The sequence below is a fragment of the Oryx dammah genome, unplaced genomic scaffold (genome assembly GCF_014754425.2).
Source record: "Oryx dammah isolate SB20612 unplaced genomic scaffold, SCBI_Odam_1.1 HiC_scaffold_11077, whole genome shotgun sequence".
Taxonomy (NCBI): domain Eukaryota; kingdom Metazoa; phylum Chordata; class Mammalia; order Artiodactyla; family Bovidae; genus Oryx; species Oryx dammah.
Window position 1 is genome coordinate 4,838,400 of NW_024080471.1, and position 18,161 is coordinate 4,856,560.

An 18,161-nucleotide genomic window follows, 5' to 3' on the forward strand; every position below is an offset into this window, starting at 1 on the left:
TCTGCTTGAAGAAAAAGTAAAGGGTATTTATGAGAACTGTCCTCTGTTATTAAACTGAGATGATTGCTCCGGCCCTTCTAAACTGTTTTGTAATATTAATTTTTCACTAATGACATTTTTAATATACTGTGTGATAAATCCCTGCCAATGTCTCACTCTCACTAGTGTCGACATGTGGGGCTGTAATAAGCGTGACCCCAGTCTCTTACATATATTGGAGCACTCATTACCCAATGCTGTGGCCAATTTGCGTCTCCAATTCACAAGCAGTCTTTCTCCAGCTGTTACCTCAATTTGTCCTTGCAACCATTTCCATCAGTTCTAGAGAAGTTTATGTAGTAAAACTTTGCAAGTTTCATAGGAGTGGAGGTAAAGGAATGAGGAGGGATTTGTGTTCTCCATCAGAGGAAATCAGATGAGTTCACAGTCAGCTTCCAGGGGACACTCACAGGGGCAGCTCTGCTTAGCTTTTGAATCTGTGACTCCCTCAATCATAGGCACCAGCCTCAAAGCTAATTGTTGTCAGACTCCTGCTGAATTTGGAGGAAACTGACTTCAAATATTGTCAGCATCAAGTAAATCAGATGGTTCTATAAAACTAGAGCTTTGAAGTTTGAGAGGGAAAAAAAAGCAACCTTGATTAGGCTCTTTACTTCTGACTCTAACCTGTCACTTACGTGCCACGCTAAAGAAAAAAAGAAAAGGAAGATAGTGGAAAATAAATGAGAATATTGAAGGGATTCTCCGGAACACTCAGCACCTAGTCAGAAAGGACAGCCCCTAAATCACATGCCCCAATAAAACATTTCAGAGCTGCTGGGTGCTTTGAAGTAAAGTGTATAGAAATATCTGAAAAGAGTTTACTCATGATTTTATACTTTTACTTATTTATTCATTCATTAACAAACATCCTCTGTGAGACATTGGGCTAGGTCTGAGGGATACATGCGTGATTAATTATTGTTCAGCAAATTATAATTATATCACCTGTAAGTTCTGTGAGACCAAGCCTCTCTCTCTCTTTTTTTTTTTTAACATATATCTCTGAGCCTGGAATACTATGTGGCAGAAAATACATCTCTTGAGAGAGAGATTAGGATGCAAGAGAAAGAGAACCAGAAAATGAGGCAGGAGAGAACTGAGTTTCATTCCCAGGATATTGGAAAATATCCTGTCTGGAGTAGATGCTCAGTGAATGTTAGCTATTATTTATACATATGATGGAATTAATTCCCAAAACATTGACTACACTGTATGACTCTAGTTATTTGTGTTCAGGCTCTATAAATAGATCTTAATGCAAACATTTTATGCTTCTATTGATATTTGCTTAGAGGGAAATGAACACAGTAGGCAGCTACTTCTTCATAGTATGTTTTTGTATACACACGAATTAAGTGTTAGTCACTCAGTCATGTCCGACTGTGACCCCATGGACTGTAACCTGCCAGGCTCCTCTGTCCATGGGATTTCCCAGGCAAGAATACTGGAGTAGATCACCATTTTTTTCTCCAAGGGATCTTCCCAACCCAGGGATCGGACCTGAGTCTCCTGCATTGCCAGCAATTTCTTTACTATCTGAGCCACTAGGAAGGCCACAATATACATGAGTATATTTTGGCAAAATTTAACTAGACCTCTTCTGGGGAAGGTTGTAAAGAAGATAAAGAAAACTGTTTAACTGGGAGCAAAAAGAACTGCTAGTTTTAAATGAAATGTGGGGAAGAAGGATGCAAGGGGGAAAGTAGGGCCTTTGTAGGATTTTTAAATTTTGTCTAAGCTGAATTTCAAGATTATTTACTAAGGCTTTGCTACTTTGAAGACATTGAGGTAGAAGGGACAGACCCTGCACTCAAAGACCCCGTGGCTGTAAAGGACCCATACAGAGGAGATGCACTGGGAAGGGTTACGAGAGAAGAAAGCACTAAACTGCTCGGGGCACAGCCCCCAACCCAGCCAGGTGGTCAGTGACCAGAGGAGGGTTTCCAGGGGAGGTGATGCCTCAACCAGATTTTTTAAAGAATAAGATGTAGTGATACACATGTATGTATGGCGGAGCCCCTTTGCTCTTCACTTGAAACTATCACAACCTTGTTACTCAACTATACTCCAATACAAAGTAAAAAGTTAAAAAAAAATAAAGAATAAGATGCAGTGAAATAAAAGTAAGCCAACAGGAGCAAACAAGCAGACAAAGCAGGAGAGGGTTGTTGACTGGGGGAAAAGAAAAACAAAACGAAAGTACAACCTAAAAAATATTTTGTTCTGTAGATTTGCTGAGGATTTAAGCTCCGAATGCAACCTCTCATAGCTCTGAAGAACTGCTCTGAACAGGTAAGGGAAGAGCCAGGATGTAGGGGAGGCTTTTGCAAAAAACAAGTCAAGAAGCAGGTAGTCAGAACATCGAAAGATTGCTATGAATTAAAGAAAACCCGGCATCTCGAGTTAATGAATTTAGTGCTTTTCCATGTGTGGGGAAGGTTGCAAGTCTGGGCTCACTGAAACCATTTCTTCAATGTGCACCTTAACTTTCCAGGCCAGTATCCTGTTTTGTGTACTTGAATCCCCTCAGGGCATACAGGCAGGGGCAGCTGCAGTGGCCTGAGGTCCACAACATCCTTTGTGGGTTGATATCTCACAGTCCACAGGGCATCCCAGAGGTGAAAAGACCATGGACCACAGAACAGACGGGAGAGATCAGAGCAGGTCTGAGAAACTTCAGAGGATCTTTATTTGACCAGCCAGTGGGAAGAAGGGGGCCACCCTAGAAACAGGGTCAGAGACATGCTTAGGGAGGGGTGGCCATGCTAAGGAGCCTGGGTCTTCCCCTGGAGAAAACAGGACGTGTCATTCACATGCTCAGTTGGCACAGAAACACAGACTGGTGGCAAGTAGAAAGTAGGCCTTGCAAAACCAGCTTCCTCCAAGCAGCAGCCCCCAACCTTATTGGCACCACGGACTAGTTTTATGGAAGACAGTTTTTCTACAGAACAGGTTGGGGGGTGGGGATTTGGATGATTTCAAAATGGTTTGAACACATTACATTTATTGTGCACTTTACTTCTATTCTTATTACATCTACTCCACCTCAGATCATCAGGCGTTAGATACTGGAGATTGGGGACCCCTCATGGATGCAAACCACTGGACCAGTGGACCAGAGTTCACTCATCTCAAAAATGTGGTAAGTAATGTGGAAAACATAAAGATGAGTAAGACATGTGCTTCAAAGACATTACAATCCAGAAAGGGGGAGTCCTGAACTGTTACTATCCCAGGAGGAATACATATAATGAGTGTTGGTTTTTTCAGACTAGGTAGGAATCCCCTCCAGCTGGGCGATCAGGAAATGTTTCATGAAGGTGACTTGGGTGTTCTACCCTAAGGCAGTGGTTCTCAAGCCTGAATGTGTGTCAGAATTACCTGGAAAACTTAACCACAGACCACTGGGCCCCACCCAGACTTTCTAATCACTGGATCTGAAGGGAGGCCCCAAACTTGCAGCCCTCATAAGTCTCCAGGTGACGCTGATGCTGCTGGTCCAAGGGCAAGGCTTTGGAGAACCTTTACTCAATTGCGAAAGGACTGGTCAAATAGAAATGAAGCTTTAGGTATCTCATGAAGAGGAAACCATGCATGGAAGGCATACAGCGAGAAAAGCAAGGCTATATCCTGATTACAGCCACGTTGAAGTAAAATATAAGCCCTATAAGTATATAAGATATTATCAGACACAATAAACTTTGTAAATTAATTACCCAGTCAACTCCAGTTAGCTGAGAGCAGTCATACTAGAGTAGTTATCCAGCATAAGGTATGGCCAGTGTGAGCATTTCCTCCTAAACTGTCTACCCTGCAGCTGTCCTAGCTCACTGGTCTGCCCTCCTCTCTGAACTGAAACAGCCATTGATTGGTACCAGTCAACTCAGCCATTGTATGCATTACTGACCTTTTTCATCTAAACAGAATGGAACTTAAAAATCCCTTTAGTTAGCTGAAGTTGGGAATGTTTAAAAGAGTTTTCACAAGGAAAGAAAGATTATAAAAATAAAAAATGAAAGTACTCAAAGGAAAAAAAGAAAAAGAAACAGAAGTATTCTCTGTATACATAAAGTTCTCATGTCATTAAAAAAAATAAAGGGCCCCAAGCAAAGACTAATTTGACCGATGCAGTTGTACAATGGTTTGCAAGGTGTTTGGAGCTGAATTGTGCTTAAATATACATTGAAATCCTAGCCCAGAAAATGTGACTAGATTTACCTTTTGGTGAATGTTGAACCAAAAGGCACAACCAAGCCAAAGATTGAGAGAAGGAAGGACTTATTACTACTTGAAGCAAGTAAGAACACCATGGATCTTTCCCAAAACAGTGTCTCCTGAACAGCAAAACTGGAGAAGTTTTAAGCTAAATTTTAACATGCATTTCCCTAAAAGGCTTGTGTGCATGCTCAGTCATATCCAACTCTTTGCAACCCCATGGATTGTATCCCGCCAGGCTCCTCTGTCCATGGGATTTTCTTAGCAAGAATACTGGAGTGGGTTGCCATTTCCTTCTCCAGGAAGGGGCTTGAGCAGAGGAGAATTTAGCATGAAACTGAGACAGAGGTTGACAGAGTCCAATCTTTAGTTGACTGAAGTCAGGAGAGTCGACATCACCATTAGTCTTCCACCCAGGGGGAGGGGAGGGGGGGGTCTTAGTTCCTGCAGAACTCAGAGACAAGTATCAGATTGTTACATACATCCCTTGAGGATGAGTTAGGCCTCTGCTTCTTCAGTCACTGCACTCTTGTTTGCCTTTTCTCTGTTCTGCATTTCTTTGTTCCCTTAAGATCATTGATTACTGAGATGTGTTCAAGGGCAAGCATCGTGCCCATCTTAGATCACAAAATGGCTTAGGCCAAAATGACTTTTCTTATGTCAAGAAGGCCATTTCCAGTTCTCTTTCTCTGGGGACCCCCTAACCTATCTGCTATCATACAAAAATGTGACATTATTTGGAAATCAGGTGTTTATGGAGGTAATCAAGTTAAAATGGGATTAGTGTGGACCCTTATCAAATATGGCTGGTGTCCAGTTGAGCATAATTAAGGAGGAGGACAGGTATTATAATAGATACTGTATAGGCCAGAAATGGTGAAGGCAATGGCACCCCACTCCAGTACTCTTACCTGGAAAATCTCATTGGTAGAGGAGCCTGGTAGGCTGCAGTCCATGGGGTCATGAAGAGTTGGACATGACTGAGTGACTTCACTTTCACTTTTTACTTTCATGCATTGGAGAAGAAAATGGCAACCCACTCCAGTGTTCTTGCCTGGAGAATCCCAGGGACGGGGGAGCCTGGTGGGCTGCCGTCTATGGAGTCTCAGAGTCGGACACAACTGAAGCAACTTAGCAGCAGCAGCAGCAGGCCAGAAAACTCACACCAACTTTACCTGATATTCCCACCCCAAAGTCCTTAATTTTAGTTCTTTTTTTCCTTTAGCAACTTACTCTGCTATCTCTTTCTTAATTACTTTATGACTTTCTTAACTACTCTTTGACTTTGAGAGAGAGGTAGCCAGTACATTGCCGTTCTTCTCAAAGTCCGAAAGGCAGTTCAGCTGGGCACCCTCCTACCTATGAGAAAAGGAAGGGTAATTTCACCTACTGGCAATGGTGTTGGTGACAGAGGAAGGGGTGGAGCAGGAGAGGCAAGACAAAATCAGAGCAGAGTTGGGGCTGGGCAGTCAGGGCAGAGGGTTTGCTGACCAGGAAGGGAGGGAGGGAGTCAGAAGAAGACCTGGGGTTGAGACTCGTCACCTCACGACTGACTCAGGCTCAAAATTTATTCCTGCTTGCTGAGAAGGAAAACCACGCAGTACTTACAGTACATTGTCTAATGTCCTCCTTCAGAAGCAAAGTGTCCTAATTTCCACCACACACCAAGAACAGCTGGTGCCCCTACTGACTGGCACACACAGTGGTCTAATTGGTCCTCCATATTTGAGGGGTAATTTTGATTATTGCCTTTCCACACTTGGCAAGGGCTTCCTGGGACTTTGCCTATATGATACCCCACCCTCCAGCCAGGAGGCCACACTCCAATCACAGCAAGGAAACCGCTGTCTGAAGCCAATCTGAAAAGAAATCATTGTGTGTGCCCATTTTCGATCAGGAACATATTAGTTAACTCGGCACAGCTTGTTCTTTAGTTTAAATTGAAACATTCATGTGTAACTCAAAAAAGATAAGCCCGGACTTGATGCCGAAAGCTCAGTTCTCTATACACTGGTGCTGGGTCCATTCTCAGAGACAGAGTTTTGGGTGAACTAGAAAAGGATAGCTTTGTTGTTTTGCTGGGCAAAGGGAGAGGGATATAGCAAAAACCGTGTGTCCCCACTTGGGGAAAATATGAAAGGTTTTATAGTAATTGTTCAAAGAAGACATGATCAGCTCATGGACATTCTTCTGATGGGTTGATGGTGAGGTAAGTGAGAGTCAGCATCATCAACCTTCAGATCCAACTGGTCTGGTCTGCATGCTTGTGGGCAGCCTACCATCCTTAGTCACTAACTTCCCCACCTGAAGGGGGCTTCAGTACCTGCAGAATAACTCAAAGATATTGTTGTGTGTATCCCTTGATGGGAAACAGGACCTTGTCTGAAGCCTACTCTTCACTGTTTTTCTTAGTCTCACATCCCTTCTCTCCCCTAATTAACAACTTCTTGAATCTGCCCATTGAAACTCAGAGAACGTCATGGAGGCGGAATGAAGGCTGTTTCCTAAGGTTAAAGAAATGGTGGACTCAGAAAGTCTCTGTGCCCAGGAACCCCAGAGGTCCCTTCATGGTATCATTCTGACCGAGATTTTTGGAAATCGGAGGTTGCTTTTCCACAGTGGTGAAGGTGCTGCCTAAAAACCTGGCTTCTATTCACCAGAGCCAAGTAAAATGTGGAGACAGTGCTTTGGAGAAGTAGAAATGAGTAGCTTTATTACCTTACTGGGGAATGGGGGACACAGTGGGCCCCTGCCTTGAAAAACTGTCCTGTGTCTCCACTTGAAGAGGATAGTGAGTAGTTTTATAGTAATGGTTTGAAGAGGGTTATCAGCTTGTGGACATTGTTCTGTTTGGTTGGTGGTGAGGTAAATAGGAGTCAGCATCATCAGTCTTCAGGTTCCAAGTGGTCTAGAGTGGTCTTTGTGCTTATAAGCAGCATGCCATCATTAATTGTAAACTTCTCCCACCTGGAGGCATTTTCAATATCTGTGAAACATTCAAAGATATTGTTATGTGTATCCACTGATACAGAACTAGGACCTTGTCCCAAGGCTGCACTATTTCTCTTAACCATTTGTTTCTCCCTGGTCTCACATCCTCTCCTTTCTCTAATTAACAACTGTTTGAATCTGCCGACAGGGACCCAGGGAAGGTCATGAAAGCTGAACAAAGGCTGTTTCCTATAATCATAAAATGGGGGATACAGGAAGGCTTTGTGCCCAGGAGTCCCACAGGGCCCTGCTTGGTATCACAGGCTGTTCTTGTCCTCCCATCTCTTGGGAACTCTCAGGGGCAAGACCAGTGAATGAGGAATGAGCAGTGTTTGTGTTAGGGTTCTCCAGAGAAACAGAACAAGTAGGGGATAGAGATATGTATTTATTACGAGGAATTTGCTCACATGTTTATGGAGACTGAAAAATCCCATGAACTGCTGTCTACAAGCTAAAGACCCTGGATAGCCAGGGGTATAATCCAGTCCTCTGGTAGGTGACACAAAGTGGATCTAGATGAGTGTACCTAGAACACACAAAGTGATGACGGGGCTTTCCATAAGTCTGCAATTTATGGTGATTTATATTCTACTTGTATGTAAGTGCTAAGTCACTTCAGTTGTGTCTGACTCTGTGCAACCCTCTGGACTGTAGCCTACCAGGCTCCTCTGCCCGTGGGATTCTCCAGGTAAGAATACTGGAGTGGGTTGCCATGCCCCACTCCAGGGATCTTCCCGCCCCAGGGATTGAACCCAAGTCTCTTATATCTCCTGCATTGGCAGACAGCTTCTTTACCACTAGTGCCACCTGGGAAGACCATTTTATCTGTAGTCCTACTGAAATTATTTTCAAATGATTGGATGATTCTAGCAAAAGAAAAGACTAAGAACAGCATCTGCCCTTCCAGTCCCAAGGGCAGAGAGTTACTTTTGAAATGATAGGGACTTCTCAAAGTGGGTCACACACTATCAGTGCATCTTCTCTCAGGAAACCAAATCATGTCGTTGAATAAAGATGTCCTTAGAGGATTTAGCACAGAAGTAAGTGTGAAATCCAGAGAAGGCAATGGCACCCCACTCCAGTACTCTTGCCTGGAAAATCCCATGGGTGGAGGAGCCTGGTAGGCTGCAGTCCATGGGGTCACTAAGAGTCGGACACGACTGAGCAACTTCACTTTCACTTTTCACTTTCATGCATTGGAGAAGGAAATGGAAGCCCACTCCAGTGTTCTTGCCTGGAGAATCCCAGGGACAGAGGAGCCTAGTGGGCTGCCGTCTATGGGGTCGCACAGAGTCAGGCACGACTGAAGCGACTTAGCAGCAGCAGCAGCAGCAAGTGTGAAATCACCTCATCTCAGCCCTGCTGGTGTATCTTAGAATTCACCGTTCATCATCAGGTTAGATGAGTTACAATTTTCAAAAGTTCCATACCGACGATTTCATATATTTTCATAATAAGCCTTTTCCCCCTACCCGTATATTGTCCCTCTCCTTCCTCTCCCCACTGGTAACCACTAGCTTGTTCTCTACATCTGTGAGTCTGCTTCTTTTTTGTTTTATTCACTAGTTGGTTGTATTCCTCTTTATTCTTATACTTAGAATCACATGTATAATGACTTGAAGAAAGAACACCTCAAGATTGTTATGAGTTTGAGACCATCAAGAAGTGAATCTATACCAGTGAGGTTGGGAAACCACATTTTCAAGGGAGCTAGCCTTCGGACATGGCTACTAATGAAAGCGTGTTCATTGATCCATTCTTTCCTCAGGGAACACTGAGTACACACAGTCTAATGCATTCAGGATGCAGTGAAAAATAAAGCATAGTCCCTGCCCTCAAGTGCTTCTAATAGGGACACTGAGTCAATAAGAGGCCATTAAAATCCAATGTGGTAAGTCCTGTGAGCAAGTAAATGGGATGTGATGGACTGGTGCCCAAACCCAATCCAGATGTTGGAAAGTCAGATCCCATCCCTGAGGGCAGAGGCCAGCATTCCCTCAGTGTTGTTTGTCACCCTGTGGTTAAATGAGTCATGCAGTTTCACTAGGAAGACACGTGCTTATTTGTTCTCTTTTATTGCTCTTGTTAAGTTGCTCAGTTGTGTCCAGCTCTTTGTAACCCATGGACTGCAGCACACCAGGCTTCCTTGTCCTTCACCATCTCCCAGAATTTGCTCAAACTCATGTCGATTGAGTTGGTGATGCTATCCAACCAGCTCATCTTCTGCCGTCCCCTTCTCCTGCCTTCAGTCTTCCCTAGTATTCGGGTCTTTTCCGATGAGTTGAAGAGAATTAGAGATACCTGGTTATAAGTTCACAATGCTTTGATTAAGATTCTTAGTCAACTTGGGAAAATTGTTCACATGATAAATATTAGGCTGAATACAATCAGACGAACATTCCTGCCAGGTGTGTGAGCAGTCAGTTGTGTCTGGCTCTTTATGACCCCATGGACTGTAGCCCACCAGCCTCCCTTGTCTGGGGAGTTTTCCAGGCCAAAATACTGGAGTGGGTTGCTATTTCCTATTCCAGGGGATCTTTCCGACCCAGGGATCTAACCTGCATTTCCTGTGTCTCCTGCATTAGTAGGTGAATCCTTTATCACTGAAACACCAGTGATGCCCTCTCCTGCTGGGAGATATTCCCAATTTACAGATGAGAAGACTGAGTTTCTGAGAGGTAGTGATTCACCAGTTCATACAACTCGTAAGTGGCAGAGCTATACCCAAATATGCAAGATTCTAAAGGAAGGTCATTAAGCTAGTAAGATAAGTGCTACACTGAGCAACTGTGAGGAAACCTATTTTAGCTAAAAAGCACCACATTGTTCCTGGGCTCTGAAGACTGCCTGATTTCAATATTAAAGCGGTGCAGCTGAAGACTGTGGCCTAAAGTGAGTGATGCTGGAGGAATCACCCTTTCCAAAGGAGTCCCACCTGCATACTACACAGACGTGCACCTGAAACCAGCTTTCTCTCTGTATTTAAGGGGCAGAGGGAGCACAGGCTCTTGGGAAAGGAAGTGTAGGACCAGAAGAGTAGTCAGTAAGACTCCTAGCAGCACCATGTGGCTGCTGCTGCAATTTGTCTGGCTCTGTTTTCTCTTGTCTCTTGGTCTGAATAGCCAGCATGAGTCCGAAGTACCTGAGTATCCTGACGAACTACGCTGTGGGCTAAGGAGCTTTCAATTCACCGTAAACCTTCTCAGTCAGGAGATAGAGACTCCTCCTGCAGTAGTATGGGGTAAGTTTGAAGGCTGAGCTAGGCAATGACATGTCTCCTCTACTGTATAAAATTGGCCTCTGCTTTCTGTCCAAATGCCTCCCCACCTTTGTTAAACTCTGCTACTTCTCTATAGAAGTAATCTGAAGTATAACTTCACCTCTAAACCTGATTTCCCTCTTGTTTCTCCTTTCTTGGCAGCTGCTCTTGAGTCTAAGGCAAAGCTGGCTGTCCTTCCCAGCACTGGTGATGGGAATGACTGACCATATGTGTTTCTCCCCATCCCTACTGCTAGATAACCATGGGCTGCCACACAGCCTGCAGAATGACTCTGACTGTGGCATCTGGGTCAGTGAGGGCCCTGGCAGCTCCTTGGTGGTGGAAGCCTCCTACAGCGGCTGCTATGTCACTGAGTGGGTAAGTGTGACCTGTCCTTAGGAAGGCTGAGATGCCTGTACCACCATCCAGGTTGACTCCTTGGGCCTGTCTCTCCAGGACTCCTACTACATCATGACTGTTGGAATTGAAAGAGCAGATGTGATTGGATCTGGAACAGTTATGGAGACAAAGCTGTTCAAGTGTCCTGTGAGTCTCCCAGGTAAGGGCTGGATACTTCCAGGTTCTGGGTGGTGTGGAGCTGCCTGAAATGTGTCCTTGGGTATCTTCTACCCATTCTGTGCAGTGATAACCAGGCACCCATCGAGAACTGTGTTCCAGCTCTTCACAGGCGACCCTAGGATAAACACCACCTGAGCGATTACTCGGGGCTCAAGAGCTGTGAGGGGTACTTCACATGTTACCTGTAATCCCAACCCAGTGCTATTGCTAGCCCCAGCAGGGAGCTTTCCAAGCACCCCTGACTGGTAGGTGGCAGAGCTGAGAGTCAACCAAGAGTTATCCCAGGACCAGAGATCTCCCTCTTGAAGGGTCCAGAAGGAAGCTGTAGTTATCAATGAGACTCAGCAAACACCTTCAAGAAGCAGAATGCGTTGAGAATAAGGCTCAGTCCCTTCAGCTGGGGCTACTCGACTGCTTAGCTTGGTACTTAACTGGGTGATTAACAGGAAGGTACAATGCCAGCTCAACTCCAGTGAATCTTGCCTTGCCCCCCAGGAGCTCTTCCTCAGTCATAAAGAGTCAAGCTTCTGTTCTTAAACTTTTAACCATACTGTGCAGCATGTGGGATCTTAGGTCCCAACCAGAGATCAAACCCAAAACCCCTGCGGTGGAAGCACACAGTCTTAACCACTGGACTCCAGAGAGGTCCCAAGACTTGAACCTACAGTTCTTCACATCTGCATTGGTATGTGATAGCCCAGTGGAGTAATACTGATAAAATACATAATCATAGGCCCCACTCCCCGCTTACTGAACTGCATTTTAAAATAATTTAGAGTACACTAAGACTTCAGTACTTTTTAAAAACAGAAGGAAGAACTGTTTGTCTCACTGCTTCTACCAATCTTGTTCGTATTCACTTTTCCAAAGAGTACTCGTTTCAGGGCACTCCTATAAGGTAACCAAATAGTGAACTTTATAATCCAGACTTAATTTCTAGTATGTAAATATCTCTTCCAATTACATGGATATCTATGGGAACTTAATGTTTCTTAATGAAAAGATCTCTTAAAGACTAGACTATGTTACCTAGTTCAAGTTACTCTTCAATATCTATCCTAGATGTCCCAAATGCTGGCTTTTGTGACTCTGTCCCAGTGTGGGACAGACTGCCATGTGCTCCTTCACCCACCACTCAAGGAGACTGCGAACAGCTAGGCTGCTGCTACAACTCTGAAGAGGTCATTTCCTGTTACTACGGAAACACAGGTGAGTTGCTATATTTTTGAAATCAGCTGAAGAGTGCCTGCAATTACCATTAACTAAACCCAAAGGAGGGTTATCTCCTTCACCCCCCATCCAGAAGGCAAATACTGAAAGATGACCAAAGGTTATTGTATAAGTCAGTACCTCCTTTGAACACTTGACCTTTAGTGACACAGCTTTATATAGTCTTCCATTGCGTATTCTCCTAGAACCCAACAGAAAGCAAATAACATTCAATGAACTCAGGAAGCTAAGTCTATGTGCAGGATGCTAATTGATAGAAACTTAAAACAAGTTTCAAGAACTTCAGCCAATCTGGTGGCTGATTATGTGTATAAAGAGCTTTATTTCAGAAGATGAACCTTATTTCAAAAGAACACTGTCCCAAATCATGCTCCAGGTCTTTCTCATGTAAAAATGACCTTCATGAAACAAGATGCTACATAATTCAAAGCTCTTAATCCTAGGTGATAAGGGAAACAGCAGGTATGGCTATCTTCATTCTACAGGTGAAGCTGATACAAGGAGGTTAAATACACAGTAAGTAGTGGAGGCAAGATTCAAACCCAAGTGCCCATCCAAAGTCCCAGTTAAACTCTGGATGGCTGAACCTGCCTCAAGGTCATTAGCTAGAATGCCAGCTTTTCTAGTGGGAGAAGAGGAGGGTGGGGAATTTAAAATAATGAAACTATAATTTTTAGACTCTTTTCTGGCTGGATCAATCACTTGAGGTGACCTGCCTTCAGCACAGTTGCTCTGGTGTTTCAGTGACCTCACACTGTACCCAAGATGGCCACTTCTCTATTGCCGTGTCCCGGAACGTGACCTCGCCCCAACTGCTCTTGAATTCTGTACACTTGGGCTTCAGGAATGACAGTGAATGTAAACCTGTGATGGCAACACACACTTTTGTTCTGTTCCGGTTTCCACTTACTACCTGTGGTACTACAAAACAGGTGAGAAGAGCTGACCTTGGGCTCTGTTTAAGTTGGTCAGGAATGCCCTAGTGATTAGTGGAGAACTGGAATAGCTTAGCTGTGAAGAATATACCTGACTTACTGCTTGTCATGTGGGATGGTCTCTAGGACAGAGGGGCCTTCATTACTGAGAAAGCAGAAACCTCTTCTGGGTACTTGGCTAAGTCATCCCACCTGCCCGCTAGTGAGGGACTAGTCCCCATTACCAAGGTGTAGAAGAACAAATAACAGATTCCTCCCACCACACTGCCCTGGGAAAGGACCATGGAAATGAGCTAAGTGGTATTTCTGGCTTCCTCATTACTCAAAGCCCCTTCCTGGTCCTTTGCCCTGAAAGTAAAGTGAAGTGATAATTTCCCTGCTAGTCAATGGGCATCCTTTCTGAGTGCTGGATGAAAGCAAAATTGAGTGAAGCAGCATCTGGCTGGCAGGAGTGACAGGAATTCTTTACCTGCCCTGACAGATCACTGGGAAGCAGGCAGTATATGAAAACGAGCTGGTTGCAGCTCGGGATGTGAAAACTTGGAGCCGTGGTTCTATCACCCGAGACAGTATCTTCAGGTAAAGGTCTTACTTAGTTAACCTGACCTTGCTTGACCAGGATGCCTGAATTTCCTTCCATAAACAGGAATTCTAGAGAAAACATTCATAAACGACCATAAACAACCATCTTCCTCATGAAGGCAGAATCTCTATTGCCTTGACTATCCAATCTCACAGACCATTATTTGATCTAGTAGCCCTGCACTATTACCACCAACTTGATCTAAGCCTCAGACTTGACCTGACTTCAATTTCGTTTCACTGGGTCTTTGTTTCTCACTCTAGTCTCTTCCTTCTACCTTCTACCAGTAAAATGAATCTTTTTAAAAACCCTAGCTAGTATACTTAAAGTTTTCTTTTTGTCTTCTAGAACTTAAACTTTATTATGAACATAACTTGCAGGGTCCTGCATGAAACCACTGCTGCTACTTGAGCCAAAACTTTCCCAATGGTCTCAATCCTTCCCTGACTGTTCCCTAACCTTAGATTGTGCTTCCATAGAGTATTCAATGGACCTCAGACTTCTTGATTCCATACACTACCCTTCTCTCCTCTACCTCAGTTACTGCTTTTCATTTTCCCTTATCAAATTACCTGCAACATCTTCCCTGACTACCGCCTCCAGAGAACACACCTGTTTATCATAGAACCATATCTCTTTTAAAATCTACTGAAGTATCCTTGATTTATTTAATTTATTTTTATTTTACTTTACAATTCTGTATTGGTTTTGCCATACATTGACATGAATCCACCACGGGTGTACATGTGTTCCCAAACTGTGTTGATTTCTGCTGTACAAAGTGACTTCAGTTACACATCTTTTTAATATTTCCATTATGGTTTATGACAGGATATTGAATAGACTCGTATCCTATATGGTTGGTCTTTGTTTATCGATTCAATATATAATAGCCTGTGCTTCCCTGGTGGCCCAGTGTTATATCAAACTCTCTAACATGGATCTTGTTTACCTATTGGTCTCTCCAATGATAGCTTTCACGAGGCCAGAACCAAACCCCACTTGTTTATAAACTTGTTCTAACACCTGATACTTAAAAATCATACTCAAACCTTAAAGAGGTGACATGGTCTACCCACTGAAGATAGTAGCTAAAATCTTTATTTTTCTGCAGGCTCCAAGTCCGTTGTAGCTACTCTGCAAGTAGCAGTGCTCTCCCAGTTAATGTCCAGGTTCTTACTCTCCCACCACCCCTTCCTGAGATCCAGCCTGGAAACCTCACTCTGGAACTTAAGATTGCCAAAGGTAAGATCCTCTTGGGTAGACTATCTGGCCTCTAGTCTAAGTCGTCTTCTGGGCAGGAAGACCCTAACTTGGTAACAAGATATTATTCCTTTCAAAGGCGTTTATGTGGGTGATGGCTTATCCCAAGCCACCTAGAGGTTCCAAGCTCTTTACTGCTTCAACTTGTTTTGGCCTGTTGCAGATAAACGCTATCGCTCCTACTACATGGCTAGCGACTACCCAGTGGTGAAGTTGCTTCGGGATCCCATCTATGTGGAAGTCTCCATCCATCAGAGAACAGATCCCAGTCTCGAGCTGCGCCTGGACCAGTGTTGGGCGACACCCAGCGCAGACGCCCTGCTCCAGCCCCAGTGGCCCTTGCTGGTGAATGGGTGAGTGTCTTTCCTTCACCTGTGTTAGTCCCTCCAAGAAGCCCATCTTGACTGCTGGATATCCTTGCCTAGGTGCCCCTACACAGGAGACAACTATCAGACAAAACTGATCCCTGTCTGGGAAGCCTCAGACCTGCTGTTTCCTTCTCACTACCAGCGCTTCAGCATTTCCACCTTCAGTTTTGTGGACTCAGTGACAAAGCAGGCCCTCAAGGGACCGGTATGATGCTGCCTCCTGTGCTCTTCAGCTGGGCTCTAAACACCCCCAGCTCAGATGTTTCCACACGGTACCACTTTTCAGCTGAGGTGGCCCTGTAACATTAGCTTTTGGTATTGCCTCAGAGCAATCAAGGGATGCCTGCGGCATGTGTGGTATGAGTCAACTAGAGTCTGGTATCTTGGTGCTTCTGTGATGTCAGTTTGGTTTATGAATTTTCTGATAATTCTTTGACTTCTTCCTGGGGTGGATAAAGCAGGATTGAAGACTTAGGATGTGCTAGACCATGATCCCAATTCTTTTGGCTCCCAGGTTTATCTGCACTGCAGTGCATCGGTCTGCCAGCCTGCCGGGACACCATCCTGTGTGACACCCTGTTCTGCCAGACGTGAGTATCCAACCTATGTATGCCAGAGGCCAAATTGAAGTGTTACTTGGAATCCAGTGCTAACCTTTGTCTGTGGCACATGAATCAAACTGAAGCTTCATCTAATTAACGAGGCTTCTTTAAGTACTTTCATGATGCAATAGAATAGAAATACAACTAGAATTCCAGGCCTTCTAAATATTTCAGGATTAATAGCTTATATTTATAACTTTCAGCCTTAGTTTTTCTCCTTATAAACTTTTACTTAGCAGGGAGTCAAGTGTGTTCACAGCCTATAACCTAATAAAACACTTCTGTGGTATCAGATATAAATGTAGACTTTTATACTTGACTGCAGGTCTGGCAACATGGCCTCAAGACTTATAAATGGCATAGGATTACAGACTTGGTATGTGTTAATTGATCAGGCCCAGTGCTCATACAGTCATATTCCACCTGATCCCACAACACTTACCTGGCTCCTGAATTAATTGGGAGTCATGACTCTTAATGATCCCTGGGTTGGAAAGATCCCCTGGAGGAGGTCTTAGCAAACCACTCCAGTATTCTAGCCTGGAAAATCCACATGGACACAGGAGCCTGGTGGACTATAGTCCATGGGGGTCACAAAGAGCTGGACACAACAGTGACTAAGCACAGCCCAGCATGACCCCTGAAGTTTAAGCATTTTCTGGTAGAAAAGACCTCATACTACTTTTCAGAACTATCATTTAGTAAACTACTCAACATCTAACTGCAATGATTATATATACTTAGATATCTAAAATTTTGAGAAGTATATTAGCAATAGAAATAGGATTCAAACAGAGCTTTGCTGTTACTATTACCAGGTACCTTTATATCATAGGGTCTCGGCATTAAGACATCACACTATTCAAGTACCTGTATTTACGAAGGCTGAGAGTTTGGGGATAGTCTAAAATCATAATTTCTCTGAAACTTGCTAGCATTAATACAAATGAGCAAGTCTGAGACTTTGTGTCTAATGCATTAAGGTTTTTCTTGGAGAAAAACTTAATGGAGCAGAGCTATCTGACAAGAGACCTAGCCTTGTTTTAGTACTCCACAACCACTCACATATACAAAACTAACAAATCCTTAACTCATCTCTCCAACAGGAAGAAGAAGCTCTGACATCCATTTTCAGAACAACACTGCTAGCATTTCTAGCAAGGGTCCCTTGATTCTACTCCAAGCCATTCAAGACTCTTCAGAAAAGCTCCACAAATACTCAAGTGAGTGGAAGGAGAATGATATCTGAACTACTGGTCAAACCAGAACTACTGGTCAAACCAAATCTACTTGCGCATCCCTACTTAATTCCTTACTGGTTTGGTCAACATGAACATCAAAAGGGGAATTACCTAGCTACTTTTCCCCCTGTAGCTCAAGACTAGCAGTCTTTTATTAGTATGTAATATCACTTGGCTTCAGCATACTAACCTACGTTTCCATCCTGCAGGGTCTCCTGTAGACTCTCAAGCTTTCTGGGTGGCTGGCCTATCTGGAGTCTTAATCATTGGAGCCTTGTTCGTGTCCTACCTGGCCATTAGGAAATGGAGATGAGTTGCTCAGACCAAATGTGTTAATAAAACCAGATTGCACTACTAGTCTCCTCAGCTCCTCATTTGACAAGTAATTTCTTACCTGTTGTACCTTATAAATCTCCCTACACTGCAGTGGCCTAAACATTAATCGTTAAATTGGTCTAGGCTGAGGCTTATGAACTTGCGTTTGTAACCATTCCTCAGGTGATACTTAACTTTCTATTCAAGCATCACACTTCAAAACCTAATGTCTAGGACAATGCCTAAAAAGCAGCATCTGATCATGGATTGATCAATTGGAAGTAACTTGCTCAGAAGAGGCTTGGTTTGAGCTAGAACCAACAAGTAATTTCCCAGTTTCGTTCTTAAGACTAATAGAAAACGACAGGAGAAAAATGAATTATTGTGACTCCTGTATGTAAACATCCTCCCCAAAGGACTCCGACACCTCAGCAGTCCCCAACCTTTGTTTTTAATTGGATAACTGCTTTACAATGCTGTGTTGGTTTCTGTCATACCTCAGCATGAATCAGCCGTAGGTGTACGTCTGTCCCTCCCT

At 43.8% G+C, this 18,161-nt stretch overlaps 1 protein-coding gene across 1 annotated transcript; it reads left to right on the forward strand.

Moving 5' to 3' along the window:
* The first annotated feature begins 10,298 nt into the window (after positions 1 to 10,298).
* LOC120860474 (zona pellucida sperm-binding protein 4) lies at positions 10,299 to 17,644 on the forward strand. The gene is made up of 12 exons (XM_040236293.1): positions 10,299 to 10,489; positions 10,764 to 10,885; positions 10,964 to 11,066; positions 12,149 to 12,295; positions 13,061 to 13,248; positions 13,733 to 13,830; positions 14,949 to 15,079; positions 15,261 to 15,450; positions 15,523 to 15,670; positions 15,980 to 16,055; positions 17,174 to 17,290; positions 17,518 to 17,644. The coding sequence occupies exons 1-12, from the start codon at positions 10,312 to 10,314 to the stop codon at positions 17,619 to 17,621; spliced, it is 1,602 nt and encodes a 533-aa protein (XP_040092227.1). The 5' UTR covers positions 10,299 to 10,311; the 3' UTR covers positions 17,622 to 17,644.
* Positions 17,645 to 18,161: the final 517 nt, after the last annotated feature.

What these genes read in the sequence shown, in the direction of transcription:
- LOC120860474 (XM_040236293.1), top strand. Translation starts at nt 10,312, where the DNA reads ATGTGGCTGCTGCTGCAATTTGTCTGGCTCTGTTTTCTCTTGTCTCTT. An exon ending in CTGTTACTACGGAAACACAG is followed by an intron (nt 12,296 to 13,060) that starts GTGAGTTGCTAT and finishes CTGGTGTTTCAG; the next exon opens with TGACCTCACACTGTACCCAA. An exon ending in CCTGTGGTACTACAAAACAG is followed by an intron (nt 13,249 to 13,732) that starts GTGAGAAGAGCT and finishes CTGCCCTGACAG; the next exon opens with ATCACTGGGAAGCAGGCAGT.